General features: G+C 34.2%; 1 protein-coding gene across 1 annotated transcript; it reads left to right on the plus strand.

Annotated features, from left to right (window-relative positions):
• The first annotated feature begins 1,439 nt into the window (after positions 1-1,439).
• Positions 1,440-4,687, plus strand: LOC133204663 (PSME3-interacting protein-like). Its single transcript, XM_061340409.1, has 7 exons — positions 1,440-1,575; positions 1,824-1,922; positions 2,136-2,256; positions 3,110-3,120; positions 3,374-3,506; positions 3,676-3,722; positions 4,159-4,687. Exons 1-7 carry the CDS (start codon positions 1,464-1,466, stop codon positions 4,350-4,352), a joined length of 717 nt encoding a protein of 238 aa, XP_061196393.1. The 5' UTR covers positions 1,440-1,463; the 3' UTR covers positions 4,353-4,687.
• Positions 4,688-12,138: the final 7,451 nt, after the last annotated feature.

A 12,138-nucleotide genomic window follows, 5' to 3' on the forward strand; every position in this document is an offset into this window, starting at 1 on the left:
TTAGAATAGAATAAGTGTAATATCTTTAGTAGCCTCTGAGTTTTCAAAAATATAATTTCTTATATCTGTAAGTATTACAATTGAAACTGAGGAATATTCTTCAATAATTATTATACATGTTTCACAAACAATCCTTATTTCATGCCCAATTACGGAGTAATGCAATTGTAATACGAGTCCTTGTATCTGACATAGATTTGCATTATATCAGTCATGCATCAGTATATCCCTGTTTAATGGATGGTTGTTGGTGATCCTCCATCGAGACATATTAGGGGAATCAGATGAGCCAGTTTTCTCCAATTTCATGACTGGGTAAAGTTTGGGTTCATGTCAAGAATCAATAAACAGCAGTCAGGGTCATTTCCATAAGCGATTTATCAATTCTTCAATGACAGTATAGAGAATTATATTAATGCATCATGTGCTCCCAAATATGTCATCTTCCCAATCTCTCGGGACACCTTTGGTAAATGTAGCAAAATATTTTACCATAGTCAGTGTTCTGTTGCCACCTTCCTTATAAATCATCAACGATGTTGGGACTTAAATGACGGGGATGACTTTCAAAATGCTCGAACAAACATTGCCACTCGCAGAAGAGAAGTGAAGCTGCTATAATTTAATAATCATGCAGAGAGAAATCGGAAGTTTTCGAATGACAACTATTTGCTGTTCTTGATTAATTTGATTCGAGCCCTGTGTGTCACGAAACTTATTAATCTTCACTGTTTTTCACATTTGCACAACTAAATCTGACAGATAATCATATTGAAAGCTCTCACAAGAAATAAAAAGCATATACTAAATTATACAGTTGCATGCTAGAGAGTGATTATTAGTTTCAAAATGAATTTGAATTCATCCATATTCCTCCATCAAAAGCTGGAACACATCTTTAATTAAGAGAGTGCCCCAAATTGTGTGAAATATGTTAAAATGATACCATTTAAATTAAGTGGCCTAGTCTGTTCTGTCAAGATTTTAAGAGACAGTTTAAGCTGCATTTTGAATTCCATTTAAAGGTGCAGGGATTTTCCACCGCCCCATGTAGGGCCGAATATAGGCACCATTCCCAATTACAAAATCCATCCCTTTATCCCAAAAATGAACCCACAAAGTTACTGTGATCAAAGTTCTGGTAAATCTGAAAGAAACTTGGTTAAAACTTTATTATAATTGATCTATTCTTTGATTTACAGTTCTGAATAATTAAGTAAAAGATCAATTTTATTCATCATAAGTGTTTATTTCTTGAAAAAACATCATGCAATAAAATTTCCCAAGAAGTGATAAAATGTCATTAAATTCCAAATTCCAAGGGCCTGGGCCTCATTCCCAAAATGGAGTGGAAAATCCCTGCAGGTGCAAGATTCATTTCCTCTACAACATGTGAAACTGTAGGCTGAATGTTAAACTCCAAGATGATTTGTTTTTTGTTTGCAGACTTGGTAGAAGTTGAGATGTCTTCCTCGGACTTGTCTGCGAGGTTTGTCAGCCAGGATACATTGGAAGAGAAAAGGAAGAAAAGACAAGAAGAGTGGGACAAAAAGAGAGGTCCTGATGATCCAGAAGGTAACGGGGCCATCTGGTCATTAGGATTATCTAATTAACTAAAAAGAATGGCGGGTGGGGTGGGGGGATGGGGGTTTGGGGACTTTACTGGTACTTACTCAGGGAATGCTAGTGCTCATATAGCACAACCATGTTGTCTAAAAATCTTAAGTGGTACAATCTCTATGCGGTCATGAAAATTCTAAAATTATTGTGAATATAGTGCCTAGGGATCAGTACTAAGTCAACAAGTACTAATTCTGTTCCAGAATGTCCAGAGGAAGTGATTGACAACAGATCTTTGTATGAACGTCTTCAAGAACAGAAAAACAAGAAAGACCAGGAATATGAGGAACAATTTGCACTGAGTGAGTTTACGTGGCATTTTATGTTTACTCCTGCTTTTCTCTATCATACAGTTATCCATTTCATATGCATCATAAAATAAATCAATGCCTGCTACATGTAGTGCATGTACATGTATTTCTTTTCTTTGTGATATTTCCTTTTGTGAATTGTTAGATCTGCACTGACTTCCTGGCTATGAACAATGATGTTTAACTTCTTTACTTTCTTCCTAGAGAACAGTGTAAAGGGTCTAGAGGAGGATGAGGTAGCATTTCTAGACCATGTGTCAGATCGACAGATTGCCATAGAAAAAGCTCGAAGCAGCGAGGAAGCTAGAATTATACTGGAACTTAAGATATCCTTTTATGAATAAGGATATTTATATATGAAAAACAAAAAAAAAATATGAAACTTCAGATAAGAGCCATACAGTGGGCTCTTGTAATTGATGAATATGTCAAAATGTGTTTTAAAAAAGGATCTTAAATTCTAACTTAATGAAAAAGAGCTGATTTGCCTGTGCCATTATAGAAACTTGTTCCAAGGTCGTTTTCAAAGTGCATTTGCTAATATGCAACTGAAATGATAGAGTAAACTCCCATATATCAGTAAAAAAGGTTTATTAATTTAGTTGCATCTGACTCATAAGATTTAATCATTTTTTGCAATTTCTTTGGAACAGGGCATAGATACTATGTTTGTCTATATTCAATGAACCCTTCTCCCACTCACATGTTACACAGATTTCAGTGATTATAGTGAATGGAACCTGCTTGTACTTGGGCTTTTCCAATCAAAAATAATACCACAACTGTTCTCAGAATTGTTAACTATCTAAAATCAATCACTTCAAGTGTAATTTAGAATGATAGTACATGTAATTATTAAAAATTAATTTCAGGCACAAAAACTGAAGCACTAACCAATAATGTAAATTTATACAAGCCTCTATAAATTGTTTGAACAAGATTCAAAATCCTTTGAATTTTAATTTTTTTTTTTTTTTTTTTTTTTTGCCTTGCATCCAGGATTTCTACTTGTAGATATTAAATAAAGAAAAAAGAATGATAGTACATGTTAATATTAATTTCTGGCACAAAAACTGAAGCACCAACCAATAATATAAAATTTATACAAGCCCCTAATAAATTGTTTGAACAAAAGTTTCAAAATCCTTTGAATTTTAATTTTTCCCCCTTGCATTCAGGATTTCTATGAGTAGATATTAAATAAAGAAAAATAAAATAGTGCTATACCAGAATGGATTTTTTTAAAATGTAAGTCCAGAAAGTGATGGGATAAAGGTTTGGTTTATCCTTTTGAAAAAAGAAATGAAAAAAAAGAAAGAAATGGTAACAGTAGAAGCTGTAAACATAAGGACAGAATTCTAGATATTGGAGAGAAGGTACTATAGGCATATTGTTTGTGCAATTTAATAACATAAAGGTTATAGAACCTTGACAAAAACAAGAAGCAAATGTGCACAAAATAGATGACTCCAGGCCAAAAGAGGAAAAGAAACCAACAGTTAAACAACAGATAGGAGGAGCATCAAATAAAAAATCACAACAGGCATTACTGGCCGGAGTCGTTAAGAGGAAAAGGTGGGTTGACCTGTGCCCAACATGTGGGAAATTGAATGTTAAGAGGACAGTTAAGCTTTTTGAGAGGTCGTTTTTTTTAATTGATTTAAATATGCTACTTGATCAAATATAGTTTAAGTGTTTCTCATCCTTTTATTTTTTTATATGCCTGTTTGTATTTTTATTGTAGTGTTGAAACAAGTGAAGAAAGCAAAAAGAGGAAACTCTCTTCAGAAGGTAGGTGTGCATTCTGTAACACAACTTCTTTCCACCTGTTAAATTCATTTATATTCTTTATAAAGAAAGATTTAAAATAAAAATTAAAACCAGTGAACCCTTCCCTTTTCCTCACTCGAGCTCACAAAAATAAGAAAAAAAAAGACACAGAAAAGAATGTGCTTGGGAAACTTCATCTGTCATGACCTTAGACAAGTTGCATTTTACTAAAATTAGTATTTCTGTGAATGAAGCATCAAAAAGATTAATGATAACTATTTAATTAACTCCAGCCAGACAGACTGCCAACTTTCATAGATGACAGATACATGTACTACACAAAGGAATACCATTCTGTTTGTCTTGCTAGTGACAATAAAGATTTTTTTTATAAAAGATACCTTTAGAAAATTAATATTCTTATTGAAAAATTCCTATTGTCATTTTATATATTCAGAAACTTCAGATCAGAAGACACCATCATCAAATCCACAAGGTCTGCAGACAGCTAAAATTATTGGCATTTTGCCCGGACTTGGTGCCTACGATAATGACACTAGTGACTCGGATACTTCTAGCAGTGATTCAGATGTGGAGGACATCAAAGTGGCACCCGCTAAAATTCACCTCAAAGTAGTGGAACAAGAGTGATGCATTCTGGGAATATTTGTGTCCACGTACAAGTGTAATAGAATGTGTCTGGTTATAATGAAAGTGAAAGTGCACTTATTGTATTGGTACCTTTGGGCATGTAGAAGAAAGTTCCATTATACTATAGATAAAATTCCAAGTAAATCATTATCTACATAGGTAAATAAATGGTCCTAAGGGCTCTGTTGAATCTGGATACTAAAATTATGAATTCCATAATATTTTTTAGGTGATACAAAATTTTTCTATTGAATGTATGGTAAATTACAATTGACTCAGGGATACATTTCATGGCCGTAGGAACCGGGGGGGCACGGGGGGGCCGTGCTCCCCCAATAATTTTGCTGATATATAGATTACTATAGTAAACATAGATACTATATTTTTTGCTTGTCAGAAAATTTTTGGTAGTGCCCCCTCAACTGTCAACTGAAAAATGTTTGGCTGTGCCCCCCCAAACTGAAATTGCTTCCTACGGGCCTGCATTTACCAAACATATCAAAATGTTAAATGAAGAACAGTTCTTGAAACTAGTGATTTACGCAATATGTAAGTTAAGCATAAATTATTCATTGAACCTTTGCCATTGTTTTCATGTTTCACCAAGACATGCATGAATCATTGATGAAAACAACCATATAAATAACCATATAGAGTTGTGATTGTCAAGAATGAGATCTGAATAGAATACATGCAACATGAAAAACTGTAATTTACTACATGAATTATTAAGAGAAATTGAAAATAAAGATTTATTGCATATTACTGCAGTTTTTTTAATTAAGATATTAATCTATTTATGTCACAGTTAATTGCCTTTTGGAGTGGAAATTGCAACATAGTAATGTCTCAAAGAGTTGCTGAAAACTATGATGACATAAATCGAAGAGATTATAGGTGCTTGAGGACAACACCTCCCCCCCCCCCTTCCAAATATTGACCCCAGCCCTTTTTGACTTTTTTCTTATAAATTATCTTTCAATGACATATTTGTGATATGATTCATACCATCAATTTGAAAAATCACCTAAAACAAACATTTTATAAAAAATTCTACCCCACTGTATATATAAATCAACATAGAGAGAGGGGAAGATTTTATAAAATCAAAATTATAAGGGATTAAAACAGAAGGGCCATTAATTATTAGTCACATGAAGATGCAAGCATCCTCAGGTAGTGGAGATTCAAATTTGTTAAATTTATGGCCCCCGAAGGTAGGATGGGGCCATAATTAGGGATCAGATTTACACAGCGATAAAAAAAAAACTTTTTAGGATTTGCAGGGCCACACTAAATTATTCATATACACACTTTCTTTGAATAAAGGCTGGTACACACTGTAAGATTTGTATCATACATGTAATATATTAAATATATATTATAAATCTTTTATATTCATAAACACACTTTCTTAGAATAAAGGTCGGTACACACTTAAAGAATTGTGTCATAATACAAGTATTATAATAGTTTTGCATTATAGTACTCTACAGTACACACACTAATACAAATTTTATAAGATTGAAAATAGATAAATTATATGTAATTAAATGTAGTTAAATTCATGTGCTGTTTACCCGCAATATTTCTCTCAAAACAATTTTAGTAGTGTTTGAACCACTCTTTGTGGTAATTCTCTATCTAACAATAGCACAACTTATTGTATTTTTGCATTGATCCAAATTGCTTATGTAAAATAAAGAAGTGAATGACATATTATGATATACTTTGTAATTATGGAAATATGTAAACTGTTAGATTTTTTTGAGTTAAAGCAAGAGGTACTGTGAGCACTGAGCTCACAAATGATTCCCCCCCCCCCCCCCCATATGACTATATTAATTTGGCAAAGTCCATTTTGCCAATGGAAAGCCCAAATATCTGTCCCATCAAAACAAAGTAGGAGGTCACAATGGCACTATGTAATGAATCTGTGAAAGTATCATTAAATTCAGTGGTTTATTTAACGGATAAGAAATGGGTACCCTTGATATTAAAGAAAGAATGGCAGTGCCCATATTTGCTATGAGAAACCCGTAATATGTGTCGAATCAAAAAGTAAAATAGGAGGTACACAAGATCTATGTTATAAAGATTCTGTGAAAGAATCATTAAATTTTATTCGATGGTAGTACAGGAGGAGTTGCGGATAAGAGATGGGTACCCCCCGTATTATAGAAGAATGGCAGTGTCTATGTTTTGCTATAGGAAACCCGAAAAATATGTCCGATCAAAAAAGTAAAATAGATGATGCACAATGGCACTATGTAACAAAGATTCTGTGAAAGTCTCATCAAAATTTATTCAGTGGTAGAAGAGGAGTTGCGGATAAGAAATGGGTACCCCAAAGCGTAACGGACGGAAGGACGGACGTACTTACTGGCCATGTTAGTCATATTGAAGCACCCCAATTTCGTGTGGATTCAAGTTTAGTTAAATCATAATCCCTTGGGGTTAGGGTAGGTCCAATGTGGAATTTAAAATTTTTCTTCCGAAGAACAGTAGGACCAGGGGACCTAGGTGACCACTGCACTTTATGGTCCTCTTTTGTAATTGTATTTACTGCTTTACTTTTGCTATCTCCAGTCAGGTGCTCTACCAACTGAGCTATCTGGCCACCGACGATCGAACCTGTCAGACCGCCACATTCCTCCCTCCTTAAAGGTCTTCGGGCCGCGACCAACTCAGGCCCTGGACACTGCACTCTTGACAGGAGTACAGTGTCCATGATTCACTTCCATAGAAGAAGGTGCATGTACTCAGGACGCAGGCTCTGTACACTTTCTTCTTGTGCTTGTTGTCAGCATAATGTTGTCCCAAACTCTCTTTTTAAGTCGAGCCATTGCATTTGCTATCAAGACTATTGCTTATGTTTATTTCAACATCAAGAGATAGTTTGCTTGAGATGGTTGAGCCGTAGTAGGTAAAATTTTCAACAACCTCCAGTATGTGGCTACCGATGGTGTTTTGGGGAATGGTGCTAGCATCCTGTTCCGTGATGTTTATTTTCTTCAGACTGATGGTGAGTCCAAACTCAGGACAAGCATTGTCAAATCGGGTGATAAGTCGCAGTAATCTCAGCGAGATTCGTCGAGACTAAAAATTTTAGACAGACGTCAGTCCAAAATTTTTTAGTCTCGACGAATCTCACTGAGATTAAAGTCGCAGCAGTGCTTCCTCAGTGTTGGCAGGTAAGGCTGCATCATCTGCAAACAGCAATTCCCTGACGAGGACTCTACGTATATCTTTGTGTTTGGCTCTGAGTCTGGCCAGATTGAGGAGATAACCGTCACTCCTAGTGTGGAGAAAGACGCCATCTTCAGACTCCTTGAAGGTGTATTCGTAACAGCAGGGATGTATATTCTATATATAGTATATACGTCCCTGTTATATAACAGTTACATGATTTCATAAGGAACCACCTGGTAATGGACCATTAGGCACCACTTCTGACTTTGAACCGTCAACAAGAAAAATAAACCTGTTAGGGTTGAGGGATTCTATAAGATTTACTAGTCAAAAAGCTTTACACTGGGCATCGATCTTTATAACGACTGTATACTGCAGAAATTAAAGCTCTTAAAGAGCTTGTCCTTTCCCTATTGTTTTCATTTTTGTACTAGTAGAAAACACTTCGAAGGGGATTTGTCATAAATTAAGTCTATTTAAGGCGTACGAAAAAAATGTTCTTTTTTCGGGAAACATTAAGAAACATCAAATGGAAACAAACATGAAAAAACAGGAAAAATGATAGTTCTGATAAAACAATATACAAACGTATATATATATATATATATATATATATATATATATATATATATATATATATATATATATATATATATATATATATATATATATATATATATATATATACATGTATATATATCAACAAATCAATTTTTTTTATTTAACTGACATTCCTTTATACCTTTCCCAGACAAATCTGATTTTCAAATAAATTATATCAATATATCAATAGGTCATGAACATATAGTTCTTTTTATTTCATGTAACATGACATATTGTCTATCATATTCCTCATCTCTCAAAGCAAATCTTGCAGTAAGTCTTGCTCCACATTTATTGTATTCTTCGCATTGTGGGAAAAAGCATGTCTAATTAAATCTATTTATCAAACAAACGTTTGTCAGGAAGTGCAAAGAAATGACAAAAATTTCAAACTATGATTTCTTGCCGTCGATAATTTAATTAATATCCTATACATAGACATATATTCCCCACATCACTCTGTTTCTTACTGTAAATTAGCCAAATGAGGAATATAACAGGAATCCCATGGGCCAAAACGCTCACTTGAGTGACCTAAACCCCATCCTCACAACGTCAGGGGTCCTGAGTCAACACGTTTGACCCCTGGCAAATTTTATTCCATATCTTGCGGGCTGACTGCAGCGACGTCTTTCAAGAAAAATTACAAATCTTGATTGTTTTTCGTATTTCTTAACCAATCACATTAAGTCTTTCGGTGATGAACAATGCGTAACATGTGCATTTTGGGTGTCAACTGATTCCTTTCTGTTTACATCATCTGTCTACTTCAATTTGATTGGTGCTTCTCAATGAGAAAGCAAGTCTAAATAAAACCAAGTGGAATTTATCAGGGGTCCAACAGCAACGTGTTGACTCAGGACCCCTGACGTTGTGAGGATGCCTTAATCCTGCTGTTCTTTTTCAGATCAACATCAAAGAACATATGCAACTTTCCTAATGTGTACGTGTAAAATAGGTCACAGTTTAATTTACTAATGTAGAGTTGTGTTCAAGCTATCATTTGGACTTGAATTATCATATGATTGAATAATTCCTAACTCTGTGACTGGCTAAGATCCAACATTGTAGAAATCATACTACGTTATATTCACCTGCACCTGAACATCCAGGTGAACATAACGTTTATTTTTATTATACAATGGAGAAAATAGAGAACTGTTAAATTAATATAATTGATTATGAATAGTAATTTCACCTCCATTTGACTTCAAGATGAACTTAACATTTTTTCTACATTGCAACAAAAATAGACCAAGAAATTCCAAATTAATGCAACTGGTAAAACTACTTTTATCCCATTTCTCTCACTCTGTTCGCCTAGGACTTCAAGGAATGTAAACAATCAAGAAAGATGGCATGGTTTGCTTAACAAATTTGTATCATTTAATCATTGACTCATATGATAAAACAATCATTGCTTTTTTTCCAGTCAACACGATGATTTAGTCAATAGGGCTCGGTGAATGTTGTACTCCTCAGGTGGCTAAATCATCGTATTGACCTAAAAAACAGCAATACATGTAATATGTCACTATTACATCTGATATGAGGGCACAGTTTCCTCTAGTTAGCTAGAATATAGTTAAACTGTGTCACGGGACAAGCCCCTTACAAACAGGGTCCGTAGGACAAATCATCTAAATTTCCTCATTTAAAGGGAATGTTACGTTTCATGTTAACATAACTATCTTGCATATTGACATAAGTTCCATGTTGAGATAATTCCCTCGCACTTAAATACAATCGAAAAATAACTTGCATATAGATGGAAGAAATATGCCACTTCATGTGCCTACTTAGAAATGTTATAAAATTGCAGCAGAAAATGTGGAAAAAATGCATTCATTAATTTTGACGCAATCAGAAAAGTCTTTTGATTTATTGAGACTCGTATGTATCGGATTCTGCAGCAACTTTCACTGTCTTACATTTACAAATGGGGTTGTACAAAGATATTTCACATAGATTAAACAAACAGAGAAGGCAATGACATTTATTTTCATTGTTCATATACTCACAGTAAATGATTGGTATAAATATGGCTTTAGATAATTTTTTATGTTTTATTTTCTGCAACAAAGATGGTCGATTGTCCCGGAACAAGATGTAGTTTCTTCTTACCCAACCTTCGGATGCAACATCATTCTTGTAATCTCAGAGGGAAAAAAATGGAGGGCTTGGTTTCGATGGTGGTAAAAAGTATTAATAAAATAACGATGTTCTATCGTTCATCGCCTGTTGTTTCACAGGTTCTACAGTTTTCATCAGTTTACATCTCCCATTGTGTCAAGTCCTGAGACATTCGGACATAAAAGATGCGGTGAGGGTATGGTAATTGATTATCTATGCCAGTGTGATCGCCAGTCAAGGAAGTTTTCTTTCTTTTTTTGCATATATATATATATATATATATATATATATATATATATATATATATATATATATATATATATATATATATATATATATATATATATATATATATATATATATATATACAACTCAATGAAAAATAACCATCGTAAAATTGGTCATTAAAATGTGTACATTGTAAAGGTGTCATAAATTAATTGCAGAAAGAACTGATTTTCCTATGAACGACCAATTTTACATGCCTAGACACTTACACAAGAGGCCCAAGGGCCTTAAAGGTCATCTGAATATAATGTAACACTGTAAAGGATCCATAGATTGAATATGAAATAAAACAATACAAGCTGATAAATGAAGCTCTGTTGCCCAAAACCAAGAGAAACAGGATGATCTGGGGTCAGCTTTTTTTTTTTTTAAAAAAGCTTCATTTTAAAAAAAAAATAATTTAATGCTCAGTAACAAATCTTAAAGTTATTTATTTATTTGCCTGCACTTGCCCCCATTTGTCACAATCCCCAAGCAGACTAAAGAAAATAGGTAGGCACTATTAGAAAATACATCTCATTCCCTCTCACACTGGCCTCTCTTAGTCTTTGAAGATCATTTAATGTACAAAGATAAGGTATTTTTGTCCCATTTTATTATTAAAAGTCTACCAAGTGTTGCAGAATTTCAAAAATCTGGTAAAAATTACCCTTGCTTATTACAACTTTATATTCTGTGGAATAATTGGATTTCGGGGTGGCTGAATATTCGTGGGTACCCTTCATCCACGAACTTACATCCTCCACGAACTAATATACCAGGGTTTCAAAGTCATATTTCCTTTTGTAGATATGAGTGAATACACGAAAATACGTCCCCACGAACCTGTAAATTTAAGCAATCAACGAAAATTGACCCCCCACGAATTTTGCATTTTCACTAAGGATTCAACATAGCCCCAACCTTACACCACAGCCCCTAACCCAGGGACCAAGAAAATCACAATTTTGGAAGAAGAACCCTTGCTCATTATAAGCATGCACTTATGTTTACTAAATATCCATGGGCAGAGAAGATTTTCAAAGAAATAATGCATTTTACTATATATTAAACAGTTCAACAGACCCCCACCCTCCCCAACCTGAACCCCTGACCCTGGGGCTACAAATTTCACAATTTTGAAAGAGGCTCTCTTGATCGTAGTTTATCTGTTAAATATCTAGGAGCATTCAAAAAGATTTTCAAAGAATTAATTTAATTTCACTAAATAATCAATAGAGCCATGCCTTAACACGAGACCCCCTTACCCAGGGGCCTTGAAAATCACAATATTGGAAGAGGAACCCTTGCTCATCATAACTATGCACTTGTTTTGTCTGCTTAATACCTAGTAGCAGAGAAGATTTTAAAAGAAATAATACACTTTCTCTACATAATCAATAGAGCCCCCACCATCTCTCAGAATTTATGACCATGAGGCCAAAAATCTCACAATTTTAGAAGAGGCACTCTTGATCATTATAACCATGTACTTAATTTATCTGCAAAATATCCAGAAGCAGAAAAGAAGATTTTCAAAGAATTAATGCATTTTCGCTATATAATCAATAGAATCTCACCCTAATACCAG

Source organism: Saccostrea echinata, unplaced genomic scaffold (assembly GCF_033153115.1).
Source record: "Saccostrea echinata isolate AGI-Se365-2 ecotype Australia unplaced genomic scaffold, CSIRO_AGI_Sech_v1 ptg000054l, whole genome shotgun sequence".
NCBI lineage: Eukaryota > Metazoa > Mollusca > Bivalvia > Ostreida > Ostreidae > Saccostrea > Saccostrea echinata.